The sequence below is a fragment of the Aquarana catesbeiana genome, linkage group LG12 (genome assembly GCF_042186555.1).
Source record: "Aquarana catesbeiana isolate 2022-GZ linkage group LG12, ASM4218655v1, whole genome shotgun sequence".
In the NCBI taxonomy this organism is placed as follows: Eukaryota; Metazoa; Chordata; class Amphibia; order Anura; family Ranidae; genus Aquarana; species Aquarana catesbeiana.
The window spans coordinates 47,414,518-47,438,884 of record NC_133335.1 but is presented as its reverse complement, the minus strand read 5'-3'; the positions used below and the strand labels follow the sequence as shown (position 1 = coordinate 47,438,884).

The following is a 24,367-nucleotide window of genomic DNA, read 5'->3' as shown; positions in this document are numbered from 1 at the left end:
GCTTAAACACACATACTTGTGTGTGTGTGTGTGTGTGTATATATACATATATATATATATATATATATATATATATATAATCAGCTGGAACGCAGTTCCGGCACCTCCAGCACTGAATGTATGTAATAGCAATGGGTGCTGGAGGGTCTATTAATGCTGGGGAATCTACCACTTGCATGTGGGGGACCTATTGTGGCTGGCGGTGGGTCTTATGTTGTTGGGGGGTCATTTGTTGCGGGAAAGGAATCTACTGTTGATGGAGGGGTCTTTGTTGCTGACTGCTTAATGGTATATTGATGCTGGCTGCTGGGAAATCTATTGTGGCTGGTGGGGAACTATTTTTGCAGTGGGGTCTATTTTTGCTGGTGGAGGATCTATTGTTGCTGGGGTGGGTCTTAAGTTGCAGGGGTCAATCAGTGCTGGGAGGGATCTACTGCTGAATTTAGGGTCTAATGTTCCTGGCTGTTGGAGGGTAAATTGATGCTAATTTTTGGGAGCCCATTGTTGATAGGCTGGATCTATTGTCGCTGGGGTGTCCATTGTTGCTAGATTTATTTTACTGCATTTCTGTTTATCATTAACAAATTCCATACAAAATACTTAGCACCCCAAAATGATACTTGGTTCTGTATTCTTTAAAGGGGTAACGGGTGGACAAAGGAATAGCTGCTTGGAGGTGGGTAGGGAGCGGAGTCAATTGGTGACTCGGAAGGGAGGAGTTCCTGCACCTATTCTCTGAGAAAAAAAGGCCTGTGTGTGTATATATATATATATATATATATATATATATACATATACACACACTATATTGTCAAAAATATTGGGGCACCTGCGTTTACATGAACTTTAATGACATCCCAGTCTAATGCCCCGTACACACGGTCGGACATTGATCGGACACTCCGACAAAAAAATCCTAGGATTTTTTCCGACGGATGTTGGCTCAAACTTGTCTTGCATACACACGGTCACACAAAGTTGTCGGAAAATCCGATCATTCTGAACGCGGTGACGTAAAATACGTACGTCGGGACTATAAACGGGGCAGTAGCCAATAGCTTTCATCTCTTTATTTATTCTGAGCATGCGTGGCACTTTGTGCATCGGATTTATGTACACATGATCGGAAATTCCGACAACGGATTTTGTTGTCGGAAAATGTTATAGCCTGCTCTCAAACTTTGTGTGTCGGAAAATCCGATGGAAAATGTGTGATGGAGCCTACACACGGTCAGAATTTCCGACAACAAGGTCCTATCACACATTTTCCGTCGGAAAATCCGACCGTGAGTACGGGGCATTAGTCCATAGGGTTAAATATTAAGTTGGCCCACCCTTTGCAGCTAGAACAGCTTTAACTCTTCTGGGAAGGCTGTCCACATGGTTTATGAGTGTGTCTATTGGAATGTTTGACCATTCTTCCAGAAGCCCATTTGTGAGGTCAGACACTGATATTAGACAAGAAGGCCTGGCTCGCAGTCTCCGCTCTAATTGATCCCAAAGGTGTTCTAACGGGTTGAGGTCAGGACAGTCAAGTTCCTCCACCCCAAACTCGCTCACCCATGTCTTTATGGACCTTGATTTGTGCACTGGTCCATGATGTGGGGTTGTTCTTCAGGGCTTGGGCTTGACCGCTTAGTTTCAGTGAAGGGAACTCTTAAGTTGTCAGCATATCAAGACATTTTGGACAATTTCATGCTCCCAACTTTGTGGGAACAGTTTTTTTCAGATCCTCAGAGTTCTTTGCCATTAGATGCCATGTTGAACTTTCAGTGATCAGTATGAGAGAGTGAGAGCGATAACACCAAATGTGACACACCTGCTCCCCATTCACACCTGAGACCTTGTAACACTAACGAGTCACATGACACCGGGGAGGGAAAATGGCTAAATGGGCCCAATTTGGACATTTTCACTGAGGGGTGTACTCACTTTTGTTGCCAGCGGTTTAGACATTAATGGCTTTGTGTTGAGTTATTTTGAGAGGACAGCAAATTTACACTGTTATACAAGCTATACACTCAATACTTTACATTGTGGCAAAGTGTAATTTGTTTGGTGTTGTCACATGAAAAGATATAATAAATTTACAAAAATGTGAGGGGTGTACTCACCTTTGTGAGATACTGTATATATAGAAACAAAGAGAAAGTTCCATACCTTCCTCCATCTTACTTGAAGAAAACAAAATAAATAGTGCAACCCAGCCTGATGAGAAGCCAACTGGCTTTCGAAACACGTTCCGTGTCTACAATACATTTATCTACAGTGGCGTTGGGGATTCCAGTCCTGGATTGAACACCAATTGCAGTTGCAGTAGCTTCCTGGTGGTTCTCTGGCTGCCCCTCAAACTTTCCTGGGTCCCAAGTCACCTTTATAGCATGCGCACTTTTGTGAGTGCATTTCTATTTTTCAATCAATTGTCATATAGTTTAATTTAATGCTACACTATGGGGTTGCACTGTTGTTTTTTTTTTTTTTTTCCAGTGGTTGGAAAGTGAATGCAAACCTTTTAAGACTGTTGGTATACATCATCAGTATTGTCAGTTACCAATCTTTATGCACAATTTTCATCCCTTATTTTTTATTTGGTACTTTAAGTTTGTTACCCATTTTGAGCCTGGTTTATCAGACCACTCCTGAGCGCTGTAATTGTCTGGGCTTGATAAGCTCATTCATTCACATATTAATTTCTTCTTAACATATTTTGAGGTTAAGGTCAATGCTGTTGTCTGTAAAACTTGTCCTGGAGTGTGAGATGCCTGTGTCCCCTGCCTGCTGAGAAGTACCGTATATACTCGGGTATAAGTCGAATTTTTCAGCCCCTTTTTTGGGGCTGAAAGTGCCCCCTTCGACTTATACACGAGTCACCGCCGTCTGCCTACATGATCAGCGTGTCATGCAGGCAGACGGCCCTCACAGTTTAAAAGCCGCGCCTCCTTGTCTGTGATAGGCAGTCAGTGTACAGCCTATCACGGACATTCTCTCATCCTCGTCCGTGGTATGAGGATGAGAGAATGTCCGTGATTGGCTGACCGCTGACTGCTGGGAAATTGAGCTTTTTGGACGAGGAGGCGGCGCGGCTTTTGAACAGTGAATGGCCACCGAATATTACACGGTGATCGGTGCAGAGCGGCGCATGGAGGATGCACAGGACACAGGTAGGATACACACACACACAGACAGACACATGCACATGCACACAGGTACATATACACATGACAGATACACAGGTACATGCACATATACACAGGACACAGGTACATGACACAGGTACATATACACATGACACATATGCACAGGACACATGACACATATGCACAGGACACATGACACATGACACATATGCACAGGACACAGGGAGGTATACAGCTGCAGATGGACATTGTTGACCCTCTTTTTCCACTTACAGTAGCTGCTACATTTCTCACCCTCGTCTTATACTCGGGTCAATAAGTTTTTCCCATTTTTTTTGTGGTAAATTAGGGTCTCGACTTATACTCGGAAACGACTTATACTCGAGTATATACGGTAGTTGTTGGATAATGAACCCACAGCTTGCCGGTGGGGGCACAAGCATCTAATACCCCAGAAGTATTGAATGTTTAAAATTCTGATGGTAGTTCTAGTGCTTTATCTGAACAACGATAGGTGACTGGGACCATAAGAGATGTAAGTATAATATCTTTTGCATGCAGTTACTTTTTTTTTTACAACAGTATTCTTTAGGTGAGGTTTCAGGAATGAAAACAAAGATGAATTTAAAATTCATCCACATTCTGCTTTCTAAAGATGGCTTCTTGGAATCACGTGGGACAGGGAATATAGGTAGTGCTTAGTGTGGTCTATTTCTTTTGTGACTACACAGATGCAGTGCAGTATAGAAATAATCATTTTTGGTTCCCGGCTTTAGGAACATTGAATAAAACTGACTTCAAATAGGCTGAATGTAAAATAAAGAAAAAGCAATATTTACAATTGACTGGAGTTGTGATAACAGCTCTCAAAGCCAGGGCTGGATTAAAAACATCATGGGCCTGGTGCTGAGGATTTTGGGGGGGGCTTTTAAAAAAAAATAAATAAATAAAAATGCAAACAATTTTTTGTTATAACAAATTGAATTAAATAAAGAGAGGGAGGATGAGAGAGAGAAATGGGATGACAGAGGGGTGAGGGGGAAGGGAGGGAGGATGAAAGAGAGAGAGGATACGCATGAGCATGCGTGGGAGTGACGTCAACGCAGCCCAGCCAAGGCACAGAACCCGGAAGGAAGACCGGGTGAAGATGGAAGCACCCGGGACCCACCGCACTGATCACAGTGCAGCACTGGAGGGCTCAGTCTGACAGGTAAGTATACCCTAATGTGCTAATATGCTGTGCATACTAGTACACTATGGCATAACCAACCTCAGGTCCTCTAAAAAAGTAGTAATGTTAGCAGAGTTTACTACCGCTTTAATATCACATGATCCCAGGAGCCTCTCATGGGGCCCCCTACCGACCCAGTGGCCCTTGGGCAGTGCCCAAGATCATAGTTGCCAATATTTCTAAAATATTTTCAGGGACACTTTTTCACCAGTGATATATTTAGAGTAGCTGAGATCCCCTATGTTCCTCTATACATCACAATAGTAATCACAAAATTAAATGAGTACTAGTAATGGGCAGAACAAATATTAGGACTGAGAAGATTTCCTTTAGTTGAACTGACAAAAGTGTGCTCATTCTAGAGCTGGTAACATTGAGGATATTCAATTTAATTTTAACTGTTTTTGTGGGTAAGAGGCATAGGGGAGGAGTATGGATGGTATAAAAGTGGGAAGTATGTGCAGGTGAGGGAGAGGAATGTGGAGGGTATACCAGCGGGCACTATGTACAGGAGAGGAGTGTGGAGGTTGCCAGTGTGCACTATGTACAGGAAAGAAGTGTGGAGGTTATGCCAGTGGGCAGTATGCACAGAAGAAGAGTGTGGAGGGTATGATTGGGGCAGTATGTACAGGAGAGGAGTGTGGAGGGTTTTATGGAGGCAGTATGTACAGGAGAGGAGTGTGGAGAGAAAGACAGTTGGCAGTATGTACAGGAGAGGAGTGTGGAGGGTATGATGGGGCCGTATGTACAAGAGAGGAGTGTGGACGGTATGATAGTGGGCAGAATGCACAGGAGAGGAGTGTGGAGGGTATGACAGCCGACACTATGTACAGTAGAGGAGTTTATGAGAGTGGGCAGTATGTACAGGAGAGGAGTGTGAAGGATATGACAGTGGGCAGTATGTACAGGAGAGGATTGTGAAGGGTATGACAGTGGGCAGTATGTACCGGAGAGGAACGTGGAGGGTATGACAGTGAGCAGTATGTACAGGAGAGGAATGTGGAGGGTATGACAGTGAGCAGTATGTACAGGAGAAGAGTGTGGAGGGTATGACAGTGGGCAGTATGTACAGGAGGGGAGTGTGGAGGGTATGACAATGGGCAGTATGTACAGGAGAGGAGTGTATGACAGTGAGCAGTATGTACAGGAGAGGAATGTGGAGGGTATGACAGTGGGCAGTATGTACAGGAGAGGAATGTGGAGGGTATGACAGTGAGCAGTATGTACAGCAGAGGAGTGTGGAGGGTATGACAGTGAACAGTATGAACAGGAGAGGAATGTGGAGGGTATGACAGTGGGCACTATGTACAGGAAAGAAGTGTATGACAGTGGGCAGTATATACAGGAGAAGATTGTGGGGGGTATGACAGGGGGCACTAGGTATAGGAGAGAAGTGTGGAGGGTATGACAGTGGGCACTGTGTACAGGTGAGGAGGATGAAGGAATCTGGGAAGGAAAAATTTAAAGGTTTGTGGAAGGATGTTTAGGAACTGCGTAGTGGTTAAGGAGGCCATACATTGATTGAAATTAAGCCATTTAAGCAGAGACCAGCCATAGTCTATGTATGGGCTAGCTGGTTGTACACAAGTCAATTATTTGACTTGAGTAAAACCAGCCTGTCAGGTTTTTCCCAAAACAATCATTTTTTTCAATCAGCTCCCCACTGACAGAACACAATAACACTGTTGGAGTGATTCCCCCATCCACAGGTCAGCAGGTGAGAGGGTGTGTGGGGACAGGCTGGGGAGAGAGGTCTGTCAGCAGGGGTGTGTGAGGTGGTCATGGAGGGATATCAATCAGCTGGTGGGGGGAGTAACTAGGAGTGATATCTTTTGGAGTAGGGTCTGTCATCTGCAGGTTGGGAAATGGTCACCTGTGATTTAACCACTTGCTTACTGGGCACCTAAACCCCCCTCCTGCCCAGACCAACTTTCAGCTTTTAGCACTGTCACTCTTTGAATGACAATTGCGTGGTCGTATAACACTGTACCCAAATAACATTTTTATATTTTTTTCCCCACAGATAGAACTTTCTTTTGGTGGTATTTGATCACCTCTGGGTTTTTTATTTTTTGTTAAAAAAAAAATGTAAAAAGACCAACATTTGAAAAAAAAACAAAAAAACAAAACCGTTTTATATATTGTTAATAAATTTTGCAAACAGGTAATTTTTCTGCTTCATTGATGTACGCTGATGAGGCTATACTGATGGGCACTGATAGGCTGCATTGATGGGCACTGATAAGGTGGCACTGATAGGTTGCATTGGTGGGCAGAGAGGTGGCACTACTGGGCAGCACTGAAGGGCATTGATAGGTGGCACTGAAGGGCACTAATAGGTGGCACTGATGGGTGGCAGTGATGGGCACTGACCGGCACTGGTAGGTGAAACTGATGAGACACTGGTGGGCATTGATAGGTGGCACTGATTGCTGGCACTTTTATGTACTGGTGGGCACTGATTCGTGGCACTGTGGGCACTGGCAGGCGGTACTGGTGGGCACAGAATAGGCAGCTTCACCTCTTCCTCTTCGGGACCGATGTCCCTTCAACAGAAGCCAGTGATCGGCTTTTTTTTCTCCTCACACTGTCACGTGCACCCCCTTGGCCAACTCCCGCTGTGATTATACACACCAGGATTTTATTAACCAGTTTCAGCCAATGATTCATGGCTGAGACTTGCTGATCAGCTGTGTCCAATCACAGTCCAGAGCCCTGTGTTGACAAAACATACAGGGCTGTGTACAGAGGGAATGATCTGTTTGTTTCTTCTCCCTGCAAAGCAGGGAGAAGGAACAAGCAGAGATTTAGTAAAAAGCAGAACATATTACACGCATTAAAACTCCTTTGGCACACACTTAACCCCTTGATTACATTGAGATGTTAACCCCAGTGTCATTAGTACAGTGAGTGTATAATATTATCACTGATCACTGTATTAGTGTCACTGGGGAATTTTTCCTCATAAATGTACACACAGCACCCCATATTGACAGAAAAACACAGAATTGTTGACATTTTTGCAGATTTATTAAAAAAGAAAAACTGAAATATCACATGGTCCTAAGTATTCAGACCCTTTGCTGTGACACTCATATATTTAACTCAGGTACTGTCCATTTCTTCTGATCATCTTTGAGATGGTTCTACACCTTCATTTGAGTTCAGCTGTGTTTGATTATACTTTGGATTGGACTTGATTAGGAAAGCCACACACCTGTCTATACAAGACCTTATAGCTCACAGTGCATGTCTGAGCAAATGAGAATCATGAGGTCAAAGAAACTGCCTGAAGAGCTCAGAGACAGAATTTTGGCAAGGCACAGATCTGGCCAAGGTTACAAAAAAAATTTTGCTGCACTTAAGGTTCCTAGGAGCGCAGTGGCCCCCATAATTCTTAAATGGAAGACGTTTAGGATGACCAGAACCCTTCCTAGAGCTGGCCGTCTGGCCAAACTGAGCTATTGGGGGAGAAGAGCCTTGGTGAGAGGTAAAGAAGAATTCAAAGATCACTGTGGCTGAGCTCCAGAGATGCAGTCGGGAGATGGGAGAAAGTTGTAGGAAGTCAACCATCACTGCAGCCCTCCACCAGTCAGGGCTTTATGGCAGAGTGGCCCGACGGAAGCAAGGCACATGAAAGCCGCATGGAGTTTGCTAAAAAAAACACCTGAAGGACTCCAAGATGGTGAGAAATAAGATTCTTTGGTCTGCTGAGACCAAGATAGAACTTTTTGGCCTTAATTCTAAGTGGTATGTGTGGAGAAAACCAGGCACTGCTCATCACCTGTCCAATACAGTTCCAACAGTGAAGCATGGTGGTGGCAGCATCATGCTGTGGGGGTGTTTTTCAGCTGCAGGGACAGGACGACTGGTTGCAATCGAGGGAAAGATGAATGCGGCCAAGTACAGGGATATCCTGGAAGAAAACCTTCTCCAGAGTGCTCATTTTTATTTAAGCAAATGGTTGCAATATAACAAAAAGTGAAAAATTTAAGGGGGTCTGAATACTTTCCGTCCCCACTGTAAGTCGCTGATCGTCACCATTACTAGTATAAAAGATAAATAAAAATTCCAGTATATACTGTATACCATAGTTTGTAAACACTGTATCTTTCAAAAAAACCAATATACACTTATTGGGATATTTGTTTACCAAAGATATGTAGCATAAAACATTTTGGCCTGAATTTATGAAGAAATTAGATTTTTTTTATTTTATTGGATATGTTTTATAGCAGAAAGTAAAAAAAAAAAGTTTTTTTCCTCAGAATTTTCATAATAATAACATAAAAAAACAGTGGTGATCAAATACCACCAAAATAAGTCTAATTTTGTGTGGGGAAAAAAAAATATTACATTTTATTTGGGTACAGTGTTGCATGACTGCGCAGTTACCAGTTAAAGTAGCACAGTGCTAAATCACAAAAAATGGCCTGGTTATGAAGGGGATAAAACCTTCTTGTGGTTAATTTTTTTTACTATGTCCTCTCCTGACTTTTGTTTTCCCACCAGAGACCCCAGAAGCCGTTCATTTTGCGCTCCCGAGGTTACTTTCTTATGACTGACTCCCCCTACAGGATTCAACCTGCCACTTTGTTGGCTGCAGAAACATATGTAAGTTTCCTAGTAGCAGTTTATCAGTGGACTATTATGTTATGTGTATATAAACATATAGTGCAGCGCTGCTGAATATTTAATACTGTGAACTCCTAATCAATCACAAAAGACAATAATAATATATAAATAAACATAATAAACATATAGATGTGTAAACTAAAAGTCCTTTATAAATATATATTCCACTGCCGTGCTCAAATCTTTTTAAACAAATGAATTAGTGCCACTGCCACCAGGTGAATTGAACGCTCACCTCAATTTTGTAAATAACAGACCTATTTTACAACTCCCGCCAGTCTCTCTGAAGTGGATGGAAAACTTCCTTCCTTAGATCTAGTACTCCCGTCTGGGCCAATACTCCTCACACGGACCACATGTAACACAAAGGCAACTCTATAGTGTTCTCCATTTAAATCATTTAAGATGCCCCAATAAAAATACACTTACAAGAAATCAGATTAAAAATAGCATGTTTAAATCGCCAAACGATTATCACCACACAGGATCCTACTGAAGAAGCCAATCCAATGGCGATATGTTTATAGGAGGGAGGAGTTCAGTACGGGACGTCACACAGCTGCCGAAAACCGAACAGTGTGGTGAGCAGTCTGACGATCGTTTGGTGATTTATACATGCTATTTTTAATCTGATTGTATTTTTATTGGGGCATCTTAATAAATTATTTAAACAAAGAGTGCTATAGAGTTGCCTTTATGTTACATGTGGTCCGTGTGAGGAGTATTGGCCCAGACGGGAGTACTAGATCTAAGTGATGTTGTGAGGACACTACCACGCTACAACCGCGGTTCTTTTGAAAAGTTATCTCTTATACTCGATTTTACAAGTTGTTTGCGAGTACCCCTTTTTTAATAAATGGGCTTCACTATGCGCCTCTTTATTTCCTTCTTGGGGTGCATTCATCTTCCTTATTGAGACTGGAGTTGATGTGACATTCATTACCTGGTAGTGGAGGCTGCAGAGGATCCTTTACCCTGGGAGCTCCTGTACTGATTACGCTGTGTGAGAGTGGCGGACGCTGCGAGTTGGAGATATTGGACGTACCATATGCCTGCTTCATATGGCTGTCTGGTAAGAATAGATGTGAGCACGGTGTTGTGTTTGAATTTAAACCGAAGCTGGTGTGAGGGTCTTACCTCCTTTGTTTCATCTTTGCTCACCATTTCTTTTGGACTTTATTTACTTTCCATTTTTAGTGCTGCATATGGAATTTTGTATTTATTTATATTGCAATCAACAATATTTAAGTCAACTGCTGGTATCTCTTATGTGCCTTACAATCTGAGCATGGATATTACCCAACGTTATTTATTAGCTATCTTACAATTATTATTGTCTTTTGAAATTGACTAGTAGTTGTTCACAGTATTGAATATTCAGCAGCGCTGCACCATATGGTTTATATATTGATAATTCTTTAGTGTGGTGAAATCACTATTAGGTGTTCAGCAGCTACTGAACACAGATTTTATAATATAGTTATTTGTTTGATCACTTAGTGTAGGGGTTACAATAAAAAGTTAGGATTTTCTCTACAGCTTACCTGTAAAATCCTTTTCTTGGAGTACATCATGGGACACAGAGCAGCCATAATAACTAACTGGGTTATACGCCACCTATAGGTGAATGGACACTGGCAAACCAAAAAGACAGGAAGTCCTCCCCTATATAACCCCTTCTACACAGGAAATACCTCAGTTTTGTAGCAAGCAATAAACTTCCCAGACAAGAGGGGAGGGATCTCTGTGTCCCATGATGTACTCCAAGAAAAGGATTTTACAGGTAAGCTGTAGAAAAAATCCTAATTTCTTTATCATACATCACGGGACACAGAGCAGCCATAATAACTAAGCCAAGCAATGCTTTTGAGGGGAGGGAACCCATTATGACCAAAGAAATACCATTAGAACAACAGGATCTATATTGCTGCCTGCAGTACACTGCGTCCAAATGCAACATCCTCCTGAGTCCTAACATTCACTTTATAAAACCTAGTAAATGTATGCACCGAAGACCAAGTAGCAGCCTAGCAAATCTGAGCCATTGATGCTTGATGATGAACTGCCCATGAAGCACTCACTCTTCTGGTAGAGTGTGCCCTTACTGAAAAAGGTAGAGCCTTACCCCTTAATCCATACACCTGAACAATCACTTGGCGGATCCATTGAGAGATTGACTTAGATGTTGCCTGTCCCATCTTGGGACCTTCTGGCAATACAAACAGAACATCAGTCTTCTGCATCTGAGCCGACATTCTCAGATAGACCCTGATAGCCAGTACTACATCAAGAGAATGAAATAATTTCTCCTCTGCAGACCGTGGATTTGGAAAAAAGGAAGGTAGAATGATATCCTGATTTAGATGAAAACTGGACACTACCTTGGGCAAAAATTCTGGTTGTGGCTGCAAAACCAGCCTATCCTGGTGCAAGATCAAATAAGGTTCTTTACAGGACAGAGCCGCCAACTCCGACACCCTCCTGGCTGACGTCACTGCCACCAAGAAAACTAATTTTCTTGTCAAGAGGACCAGAGGAATCTGCGGAATAGGCTCAAAAGGCTGCCTCTGTAAAACCCCCAGGACTAAATTTAAATCCCAAGGGCACAGAGGCATCCTGACCGGTGGAAGCACACAAATCACCCCCTGTACAAACGTTCATACTAAGGAGTGAGAAGCAATAGGCCTCTGAAAAAAGAATGCTAAGGCTGAAATTTGACCCTTAATTGTACTTAAGGCCAGATTCATATCCACCCCTTTTTTGCAGAAAAGCCAAAACTCTCCTGATATCTGCGGGGGTGCCACCTCCTTGCCTCACACCAGACAATATAGGATCTCCAGACTCTATAGTAGGTACTTCTAGAGACTGGCATTCTAGCATTCAACATGGTAGACAATACTGACCCAGAAATGCCCCGGTCCTTTAAAGTGGATGTAAACCCGAAATTTTTTTTTTTTTTTATATCATACTGTAGAGTATAAGATTTTCTATCACTTGAGCCCAGTCTTGCCACAAAGAGTTAATCCATCTCTGAGCAATCCTCTTTTATTGTTCAGTGAGAAAATTCTTGACAAACAGAGAAAAACCTTGTCAAATACTCCCCCTTGCTGTGAGTGACAGCCTAAGACACAGGCATTATTTTTTTATTCCCTCCCCCACTCCTTTCTTCAGCAGCTCTGCAAGGATTGGCTGTTCCACATCTCAGCATGATTTGGCATGCTGAAGTCATGTGGTTACTTTCCTGTCTTTTAACTGGATGTTAGAGATCATAGCAGAAGTTCAGCAGAAGTTCAGTGTTAGAAATAAACAGGAGAAAATGCATATTGACAAGGGGAGTGTAGAGGTGGGCGGGGAGTCTACTGACATCACGACTCCACCCACCGAGCTTCAGACAACAGACCCACCCACAGAATCTACAGTTTTTCGGGTCTAATAATAGACAGAGGGGAGACATTTGACAGGTAAAGATACATGCAGGAGGCATGTATATCCTTATAGATAACCCCTATGGCAGTAGTAGAAAGGATGACATTGGGTACACATCCACTTTAAGATCCTGGTTTCAACAGCCAAACCATTAAATTTAGAGACCGTAAAGCAGGGTGGAATATTGGACCCTGTGAGAGCAGATCCGGACGGAGTGGAAGAACCCAGGGGTTTGCCACCACCAGTCTTACAATCTGTGTGTACCAAGTCCTTCTGGGCCAGGCTGGAGCTACTAGGATCACCGGCTTTCTCTCTTCCCAGATCCTGCGAAGTAGCCTTGGCAACAGCCAGATTGGAGGGAAGGCATATATCAGGGAAAACTGATCCCATGGAATTATCAAGGCATCTGCCCCTAATGAAAGTGGGTGCCTGGTTCTGGACACAAAACTGTCTAGTTTCCTGTTGAACCTGGACACCAGCAGGTCTACATCCGGAACCCCCCTATCAGCTGCAGATCGATGCAAAGATCTCAGAAATTGGGGACCACTCCCCTGGAAACATTTGCTGGTGACTCAAAGTCCGCTTACCAATTTTCCACTCCCGGAATAAACACCGCCGATAGAGATGGAACAAATCTTTCTGCCCAGGTCAGCATGCGATCCACTTCCTTCTGAGCTGTCTGACTCCTGGTGCCTCCCTGGTAATGTATGCCACAGCCGTGGCATTGTCCGACTGGACCCTCACAGGACATCCCTGTAGTCTGTGGAGGCCACAGAGATCATAAAGAAGAAAAGGAAACCTCGGGGACCTCTACAGGCGGAAATTTAAATCCTGATCAGACCATCTCCGTGAGGGACTGGATTAGCAGTCTCTGGGATTGAGAGGCTGAAAATGGTTCTTCAGAACCTGACTCCTCAGAAGTGGAGTCTGTGGCCTGATCTTCTTCCCGGTCATTTACTGCCACCTTCTACCTCTTCTGCCCAATCCTGTTCCAATGCAGGTGGGGGCTCTATCCCGTTTCCTTCCACCTTGGGAAACGGAAGCAATAATACCTGCTATTTTTCCCTCCAGCCCAGCTAAAGCTGATGCTAAGTCGTCCTTTGTAACGTGGGTTGAGGCAGAAGCATTAGCTGTTGCTACAATGCCTGACAACTGTAATGGCTCAGACTGGCCAGTTGCCTCAGGTCTTTCAGGAGAGTTAAACACAGCAGATGTAATAATAGCATCCTCCAATACCGATGGTGGTGCATATGCACCCCTTCCTGCTGTGCCTCCCCCACTCTTCCGGGAAGTCATGCCTGAGACAAAAACTTGAGGTAAATAAAAACCCCACTTTATGCACTTCAACTGCCCTGCAAATACTACACTTAGTCCTTGCAGTACACAGCTCTTACAGGACCTGTGGTGCCCTGGTTCATCCACCCACAGTGACTCACGTGCCCAGCTGACGCTGCTCTATGGGTCCCTTCCAGCCTGCTTACAGAAGCCTAGAGCTAGAACAGCTCCTAATATGGCCACTTCCGCCCCTACTGCGCATGTCATAGCGTCCTGTCCACCTATCACTTCCCTCCTACGTGCACGTCCCTCGTGCACGCTCATTCGTGCCATTCCTGCACATGCCCGCCCCCTACGACCGCATAAATAGCGGTGTGAAAAGGCCACCGAAGGGGCCAGTGTAGAGACTAGGTGTACAGGGGCGGGGGAATCCGAAGAGCGGCCCACCTCCTGTTAGAATCATCCTGGCTGTAAGCCTCCACAGAGAAGCGCCGCCGTACCGCAACACCATTGCCCCCAGTGGACAGAAAAAATGACACCTGGTCCTATAAAAAAGTAAGAGACTGCAAATACATTCTTCGGTTTAAACAAGTGCAAACATTTTTTTGCTTACCAAGGGTCCAGATCCCAGGGTCCAGTGCCCAAAGGGTCACATTATAGGCAATACCTCATAATCTTCTTGTGTAAACAAGGTTCAGGTACCATCCATTTTAGTGCATCACCGTCCGGATGGATCCAATTATATAGCCCTGTTCCAGAATCATTCTCTTAGCTAGATCATGGAGAGCTTCTCCAGCCATGACCATCACCTTACAAGACACTGGCGAAAAAAACGGAGGTACTTCCTGTGTAGGAGGGGTTATATAGGGGAGGACTTCCTGTCTTTTTGGTTTGCCAGTGTCCATTCACCTATAGGTGGCGTAAAACCTAATTAGTTATTATGGCTGCTCTGTGTCCCGTGATGTACGATAAAGAAAAGTAAATATTTATAGGTGGCTCTGATTGCACACATCTGATTTATTGTTATCTGGACATTTAAATTTCCAGCCTCAATACACCTCAAATAACTAGAACATACTAAACATCTCATGACACTAATACAACACGCAGGGAGGGAGCATACTAGGAAAGGTGCTATGGGTTGGATATCCAAATCTTTAATAGTGACTTTCTTAGTAATGTGTCAGCCAAATTTTTATAACTTTATTCTACATTCCACCACACTATCTTACCACCGGTCTAAATCCACCCATGACTTGTTTTTGTAATGGGCTGAGTTAGCTGGAGTCAGTTTCAGGTTTTGTACAGCTCATGACCCAATACAAGGAGTTCTCTTTTACTTTCAATAGGTTTTTATTGAAAAATTTTAAAGAACATTAACAGAGTCATAGAAAATTACACAATAATACACTTAACAGTCCGTTATCAAGATGGTAAGGTTGATATATAAATATAATAAAGGGCCATGTTTGAACTACCTGAGTGACGTCACCACCCACGTGACCCTGCTGGAACGCGGAAGTGTCTCCTCTGCCTACCGCACAACAGCCGGCGTCTCCGAGCGGAGGTCCGCGGCCATCCGCTCGGCTCTTATCCATCCACATATTTACCTGGATGTTTGACGATACTAGGATTAGTTCTTCTTGGAAGTTTTCATTCATCAGCTCATATGTAAGTGCTTTTATGTGATTTTTTATACTATAATAAACACTGATACTTAAGAGGCGCTTTCTCTTTGATTTTTTCATGTTTGTATTTATGGTACTAATTGACATAAAGGGAGTTCTCCTTCAAATCTCTGGTCCAACTGCAGGAGTGGATTTTTAATATATTCTGATAGACCAGCATTTCTGAATCAGGGTCCCATGGAACCCTAGGGTTTCTTCAAAAGGTTGCTAGAGGTTCCTTGAGGAAGGAGAAATTGCTGCCTCTCAGATATGTTCCCACAGACATCAAAGATCTTTTAATCTATCTGTAAGAGGGGGATTCTTCCCATTGACCACAAATGTAAAGAGCGTTGCTCCCAATGATCATCATGATAATGTGCTGTGAGCTGTAGCTAGAGTACTTACCAGCAAGAGTTTATTAAGACTGAAATTGATTGAGAAAGGTTGCACTAGATGGAAGGTGGCATAGAAATAGCGAAATATGCTATGGATGGACATAGATGGATGGAATTACCTGCTGCTCTGTTATAGCTGGAGCACGAGTCAAGCTGTGCTTTGTGAATGGTCCTGTCATCTTCTGGGATCTGTGTGTGTCCTAGAAGGCTGTGGGGGGGAGTAAGAGGGGCCAGACATACTCGTAGATCGCCGTGGCGATCTTACTGGGAAGTGGGAGTGGGTACCTGCTATAACCAGGTGACCCCTCCCCCCAAAAAAGTGCCAAATGTGGCAGCGGAGAGGGTGCAAACGAGTGGAGCTTCCCCTTTTGGGTGGAACTTCATTTGAAAGTGTTACTAAACCCACAACAGTAAAATCAGTCTGTATATGCAGAAAAGAATGCTTGTTATACTGTCTGTGGAATCTAAGGGGTTAATCCTGCGCATTATATAAACCGGTTATTTGATTCTGTCTTCTCTGATCCTCCCTTCTTCTACTGTCCCCAATCTATCTGCTGATAGTACAGAGCCACTCTGCACATGCTCAGTTTAGCGTGTATGGGTAGGTGCATATCAGCACAGGGACAATCAGCACTGTCCAGACAGAGGGTCATGGGCCATGCAGCCTCAAAGGACAGTCATAGGTGAAGGAAAACTCCTCCTACAAGCTTTAACCAGTGCTTGGCCGGACACCGATAAGTGTTATTTTTATTGGGGGGGGCGGCAAACAACCCCCCCCCCCCGGGCAGTACAGGAGCAGTAGCACAACCCCCCCAGGTGGCCGGTGGCGTGGCACTAACACCCCCAGGAAACCCCCACCCGCTGTCTGCCGGTTGGTCCTTACCCCGTCACGGTGGAGGGCTCCATTGTCCTCCAGCGTGTGGCAGGCAGGTGTCTCGATGCCGGCGAGACATGTAGTGAGGTCTGGGGGTGTTGTGAGAGCTGGATGCGGGTGTGCTCTGGGCAGCCAAGGAGCGGAGCTGATTCAGAGTGTGGCCATCTTACAGTGCGATCACCTCGGTCCGGTGTCCCTAAGCGTGGCAGGCTTGGGGAAAGCAGCTCCAGCGTCGTCTCCTGGAGCAGGTTCTGCCATGTGTCTCCTCTCTGCTCCTTTTGGCGCTAGGCGTGGGAGACCAGATATAGTGAGGGCAGGGTCCTGGGTTTAGTAACACTATAAGGCAGCACAGTGGCTTAGTGGTTAGCACCTTTGGCTTGCAGAACTCAATTTGAAGCTCATCATGGTAACACCTGCATGAACTTTGCATTATCGCCCTGCGTTTGTGTGAGTTTCCTCTATGTACTCCTCCTGCACTTGAAAGACACACTGGTAGGTTAATTGGCTCCTGTCTGAATTGGCCATAATATGTGTGTGCATGCAGATGAGATACGTACCTTAGATTGTAAGCTCCTTAAGGGCGGGGACTGATGCGAATGTACAGAACTGCATAAATTGTTGAGGCTTTATGAAAATACCTGTAATTAAAAAAAAAAAAAAACACACATTAAAAGGGGTTAAGAACATGCTTCAGTAGTTGATTGTTTAGAACGGGGGTCTACAAACTACCGCCCTCCAGTTGTTCAGGAACTACAATTCCCATCATGCCTAGTCATGTCTGTGAATGTCAGAGTTTTACAATGCCTCATGGGACGTGTAGTTCCGCAACAGCTGGAGGGCCGTAGTTTGAGGATCCCTGGTTTAGAATGTTCAACTGTTCAAGCCTAAGACCATCCATATCCTGCCAGGCTATTCCAAGCAGGGACCTGTTGAAACCCTCAAAATGTGTTGGTCTGTGTTTTTGACATTTTATGATAAATTTCTATGGTTGCTTGGAAAATAGTCTGGTCTGTTTTTACAGTACTTTTACATGAAGTGTTCCCTAAAGGCCTCTTCATGTTCATGAGCCTCCAGCAAAAACCCTTCTATGCTTCAATACGACCTCTATATTGACTTTGAAATTGATCTACATTGGGATCCAGTGCTTCTTATCTCCATCTCTAACCTAATAAATATATTCGGCAAGGCAATGATGTGCCGGGTAGCCCATTTAGCTGATGCGCCTGCAGTAAACTGGAATTTGATTTCTAGAATTTACCCATCATAATTATTTTGTACTGCTAGACCTAATCAGAATTGTACAGAGTACATTCTTTTTAGTTGCTACTGGTTACTGCCCTTGGCATGCTTTGTATCTTACAAAATGACCATGTATTCCTGGCTTCTGCTTACTGCAGCTGTCTGGCCCTGTGTATATTCCGTCCACTTGTAGAAAACAGTTGTCCTTTTCTTCCTCGTACATCTGTTCCTCTGTCTGACCCGACTTTCCCTTTAGATAGAATTCCACTCTCCCCAGCTGCTCAAGTTCCCTATTTGGGTGTCTACTATTTTCTTTCTGTGCTCCACTGCATATAGAATGTGTGTGAAAATTCTGACACTTGGGATCACCTATAGCAGGGTTCTCCAAACTTTCTAAGCAAAGGGTCAGTAAACTGTCCTTTAGGCTTTAGGTGGGGCCAGACTGTGGCCAGGGCGAGTAGAAAATGCCCCTGCATCAGTGCCCCATCGTGTCCCATTGATGGTGTCAGTAGATGGAATGGTGCTCCATCATTGGGGTCAATTGGTGGAATAGAGCCCCAAGGGCCAGATAAAGGCAAGCAAAGAGCCACATCCAGCCCCCTGGCCACAGTTTAGAGACCACTGACCTAAAGTATACATACTTTCGCAGCCTTGCTCAAACTTTTTAATACAGAGGAATCCTTGAAATTACTTTCAGGTCTCAGGGAACCCACCTACATCTCACAGTACATTAGTGTGAACAGTAAGTTGTAGATCTTTTATCATTAACATTTTTATTAAAGTGTTACTAAACCCAGGACCCTTCATTCACTATATCTGGTCTCCCACAGTACACAGAACATGGAAATGCATCTATTTTATTAAATATATAAACTGCTAAATACCTTTTCTCATCAGCAGTATATAGCAGTCTTGTGATTCCTATCAGTGTCTGGTTACCCACCTCAATACCAGGCACTTTCACCCCCTTGCTGCCCAGGCCATTTTTCAGCTTTCAGTGCTGTTGCACTTTGAATGACAATTACACGGTCATGCAACACTGTAACCAAATGTCATTTTTAATCATTTTCTTCACACAAATAGAGCTTTCTTGTGGTGGTATTTAAAGATTTTTTTTTTTTTTTAATAAAAAACCCAGCAGACTGACAATTTTGAAAAAAAAAAAAGTTTCTTAGTTTCTGTCAGTAAGTTTTGTAAAGAAGTAATTTTTCTCCTTCACTGATGTGTGCTGATGAACACTGATAAGGCGGCACTGATTAGGCAGCACTGATGAGGAGGCACTATTATGCTGCACTGGTAGGCATTGATAGGTGGCACTGGTGGGAATTGATGAGCAGCACTGATGAGCAGGCACTGATGGGCACTAAAAGGCAGCACTGACTGGCACCAGTAATGGGCATTTATTTGTGTCACTGATGGGCAATCATTGGCACTGAATGGTGGAACTGCTGCAGCTTACTGATGATCAGTGCCCTGATTACCTTCCCTGTTCTCCCCTGCGAGGAGATGCCGCTGATCGACTCTCCCTGCCACACACTGTCAGTGTGAGGTGAGGAGAGCCGATTTACAGCACTTCCGCGTTTACATGTGCCCGGCTGTTTTTGGACACAGCCGATCACATGGTTAAAGAGCCATGTCAGTGGCTCTTTACAGAGAGCAGGGTTGCCCTGTGTCCTTGCAACATGGCACAGTCACGATCGCGCCCCCGTGGGCTTTGGTGCACCATCATATGACATCCACCCAGAACGAGGGTGGGTGGGCAGCAAGTGGTTAAAGCTAGTAGGAGTTTTCATTCTCCTCTGTCTCTCCTATGAAGCTATAGGATCCCTGACCCTCTGTCTGGACAGTGCCGATTGGCCCTCTGTTGATCACATGCACTCTCCCAAGAAAAAAAAAGAACCTCTCTAGGATTGCACACCAAACTGAGCGTGTGCTGCTTGACCCTTAAGGCTCTGTACTATCAGGAGATGGATTGGAGACTGTGGAAGAAGGTGAGGATCAGAGAAAGCAGGATCAAGTAGCCTTTTTTACATAATGCGCAGGATTAACCCCTTAGGTTCCACAGTGAGTAAAAGAAGCATGCTTTACTCCAAATACAGACTGATTTTATTGTTGTGGGTTTAGTAACACTTTAAATATTTTAGAGAAAAGGATACAAACACAGTATAAAACACACATAGGTGTAGAATATAGAGCAATAAGTAATATAAGATCAAGTCACATGAACATCCAGAAAGATACACCGACATAGGCCTCCACTAACATCAGTTCAGAGTAGGTGGTCACATCTCGACAATTGAAGTGTGCTGACATATAATCAATATACTTCAGAATATAGCGCTCATTCCCATAGGTACCATAAACTACAATAAAGTGCTACTGTGTATTAATTACAACACATAATTGGATCACAAAGTGCATACACTATACTGTGATACCACGATGTACTCCAATAAATCACATCAATTATAATCTCATCAACTAAATTAAAGTGCTACAGTGCATAAATTGCAAAAAGTGCACCATTTAGGAGATATCTGCTTGTGAAGCTGCCGGTGACGTCACCGTGCCATTCCTTCAGAACCCTGTGCTGTGAACTGTGGCTCCCGTATGCATGTGTGGGAGTGACGTCATTGCGGCTCGGGCCGGGGCCCGCCAACCCGAAAGGAAGCCCAGGTGAAGATGGAAGCCCTGTCAGCGGTGACAGCGAGCTGCTGGAGGGCTTTGTTTTAAGGTTAGTTTCACATAATGTGCTAGTATGAGATGCATACTAGCTCATTATAACTTTGCATTGTAAAAAAAAAAAACGTGGCTTACTACCGGTTTATTGGTCCAAGGAAATCTGGTTGAGAAATACTTTATTTCCTAATTTTACTATACAGCTTTCTTTAAGTTTCCTATCACATACAGGAAAGTATTGGCTTAAATAAAAGTGGTATGTAATTTAACAATTAAAAAAAAAAAAAAAAAGCAGTTTATAAACTGCCCCCCAAAGAAAAACATTTATTCAAATTTGGTTCTGGCTATGTCAAAAAGTGCAGTCAAATTACCAAATAACAATACTATTTTTCTGCAGGCAGCAGAGGGCAAAGATTGTAGTAGAGATTACAGAGCATTCGAATGGAAATCAGGAATTTATAATGAGGAAAGTTATATTTAATTGTACAGCACTTATCAGTGAAAATTTGAGACAATACACAAAAATAACTGAACAACCGTTATTAGCTTATTGCCATAAATAATTCAGTGTGGTAGTTTAAAGAACCTCCCGCCAGGCGCTCTCTTTGACCACACATGACAACCCGTGTTTAGTTTAATGGGGGAATTTTTCTAGGCTCTCACATGCTTCTCACCTGTCTTTCATCTCGCTCCCCCCCCCCCCAGGCTGAGACGGTGGTTCAGTGGGTGACTCCGGACCGCCAGAAAGACATTCCTGTGTGGTGGATAATCCTGGGAGTCTTTGGGGGGCTGCTAATCTTGGCTTTGTTTGTATTTGTCATGTGGAAGGTGAGTTGCAAAATGGCCGCCATCACGTCAATTGGGTTACCATAGCAACCACTTAATAAAATAATGATTTATTCTCTTGAATCTAACATATAATTTTCTGATTTTGCAGCTCGGATTCTTCAGGAGAAGGCGACCACCGACAGACGAGGGGGAAGAGCTGACTGCGGACAAATAATGGATGACTTCTCTTCTAATTAACGTGTTAATTGTTTTTTTTTTTACTACTTTCCAATAAAACAATAAATATTTAGAACTTTAAAGAGAATTTCTCATGATTATTCTTTCAAAAGCTTTGCATTCTTTAAACAAGGCCTCACATTTCAGTTGCCAAAAGAAACCTGTAACATTCCAGCTGTCATTTTCCAGTTCGGATTAAGAAGTGAGGCATCAGAAGTGAGGTTCATGTGCGTTTTTTTTTTTTTGCCTGCAGGTAATAGAGCAAATGCTTGAAATGAACATGTGACCAGGCTATGGGCATTCAAGCATTTACATATTATTAATACTCATTGCATGAGCATTAAAACAATCCCTTAATATCCTTGGTGGCTGACAACACTCTGGAGCAATTCATTCTCAAATTCCACAGAAGATGCACTGAAGTCCTTCAAGTTGTTCCCTCAGCAGCCAGCTCAGTGAAAGGAAACTGCTCCAAAGTGAGGGAATCCCTGGTTGTCACCACTAGTGGTCCCTGTTGGAAGATTTCCCCGCTATTACTTTTCTGGGAACAACCTAAAATTTGGAAATTTAAAATAAAGGGTGAACCTCTCTAATGGAAGCACAGATAACAATAAATACCCGACAGGTATTCCAATCCCTCTTCACTCAATCCAAACCTAAAAAATGTTTTGCCCTCAGTTATACTGCCGACCAGGCTTTTTCTGGCACTTTTTGTTTAAGTATAAACCCCCCCAAACATTATAATTTTTTTTTAGCAGGGACCCTAGGGAATAAAATGGCGACCGTTGCAATTTTTTTATGACATGTGGTAATTGTGCAGCGGTTTTGCAAATGCAATTTTTTGAAAAGAAATATACTTTAATGAATAATAATAAAAAAACACAATATACTGTATACCCCATTTTTGTATAATGTGGAAGATGTTATGCCGAGTAAATAAATACGTAACACGTCACACTTTAAAATTGCGCATGAATGGCGACAAACAATGGTACTTAAAAATCTCCATAGGTGACGCTTTAAACGCCTTTACAGGTTACCCGTTTGGAGTTACAGAGAAGGTCTAGTGCTCGAATTTTTGCTCTTGCTCTAACGTACACGAATGAATACCACTTACATATGCATGCGCAACTTATGTATGAGTTCACTTTTGCACAGAGTTCAGTTTTGCACAGAGGAATGGGGGCGTTTTACTTTTTTTTTTTCTTATTTATTTTACTTTTTTATTTTTACACTGTCCCTTAATTTTTTAATTTTTTTATCACTTGTATGCCTATTACAAGGAATGTAAACATAGATACATAGAGAAGTGACCGCAGAAAAAGACAGAGTAGTCCATCGAGTGTGCCCTTGTTTTTTGTTTTTCTTTTGTTTTAAATTTTTTTTAAGTTTTCTTCCCTTAACTTTATTGTCGGACTATAGCTCTATGTTTGTTCCAAGCATGTTTGAAGCCATTTACTGCTGACTGTCTACCTCTGCTGGAAGTTTGATTAGTTTTGAACTTTCCGCCAGTTAGTTTGAGATCATGTCCCCGTGTTCTTGATTTTGGTTTCATATTGAAAAAACTACCCTCCTGAACCTTATTCACCCCCTTGATGTATTTTAAGGTTTCAATCATGTCTCCCCTTTCCCTTCTTTCCTCCAAACAGCATCCCTTGTAATAGAAATAAGGATGACAGGTTCTCTTTATGGAGAGATCTGGGGTCAAAAAGACCCTATCTCTTCTTTACCTTTAAAAGCAAAATATCTTTTGCTTAAAAATAAAAAAATTATTTACTTCCAGCCTGGACTGGAAGTGACATCATGGTGATGCTCCGGTCCTCCAAGGCCATAGAGGTGATCAAAAAGCATCTACTCTTCGATCACTTATGGGAAGCAGCTGGCCGCACCATCGTTTCTCAGGCGAACCGGCAAACATGGTAATCCCGAGAAACACCGGCGATCGGTGGGGGGGGGGGGGTACACATACCCTCCCGCCGCTTCTAAAAGTGTTCCAATGGCTTATGAGCCACTCGAAACAATTTCATGAGAAAGCCAGGCGCCGGCAGAAAAAAAAATGTACTGGAGGTTATGGCTGATATCTTCAGCCATAATCCTGGTAAACCACTTGCAAACCACAACATATATATATACACATACACACACACACACACACACATACAGTGCCTTGCAAAAGTATTTACCCCCCTTGGCATTTTTTCGTGTTTTGTAGCCTCACAACCTGGAATTAACATGGATTGTTTAAGGATTTGCATCATTTAATTTACAGAACATGCCCACAACTTTGAAGATGTTTTTTTTTTTATTGTGAAGCAAACAACAAATAGGACAAAATAACAGAAAAAGTGCATAACTATTCACCCCCCTAAAGTCAATACTTTGTAGAGCCACCTTTTGCGGCTATCACAGCTCCAAGTCTGTTTGGATAAGTCTCTATGAGCTTGCCACATCCTACTGGATTTTTGCCTATTCCTCCTTGCAAAACTGCTCCAGCTCCTTCAAGTTGGATGGTTGGCGCTTGTGACCAGCAATCTTTAAGTCTGACCACAGATTTTCTATTGAATTGAGGTCTGGGCTTTGACTAGGTCATTCCAACACATTTACATGTTTCCCCTTAAACCACTCAAGTGTTGCTTTAGCAGTGTGTTTGGGGTCATTGTTCTGCTGGAAGGTGAACCTCCGTCTTAGCCTCAAATCACACATAGAGCGGTACAGGTTTTGCTGAAGAATATCCCTGCATTTAGCACCATCTATCTTTCCCTCAACTCTGACCAGTTTCTCAGTCCCGACTGCTGAAAAACATC

General features: G+C 43.3%; 1 protein-coding gene across 1 annotated transcript in view; it reads left to right on the top strand.

Annotated features, from left to right (window-relative positions):
- The window catches only part of LOC141114175 (integrin alpha-IIb-like), an 84,978-nt gene extending 63,386 nt beyond the window's left edge, over positions 1 to 21,592 (top strand). The window contains exons 28-30 of the mRNA XM_073607708.1: positions 8,881 to 8,982; positions 21,264 to 21,386; positions 21,496 to 21,592. Of these exons, the coding sequence (XP_073463809.1) occupies positions 8,881 to 8,982; positions 21,264 to 21,386; positions 21,496 to 21,561 (291 nt within the window). The 3' untranslated portion in view covers positions 21,562 to 21,592. The remainder of the gene's footprint in view (positions 1 to 8,880; positions 8,983 to 21,263; positions 21,387 to 21,495) is intronic.
- Positions 21,593 to 24,367: the final 2,775 nt, after the last annotated feature.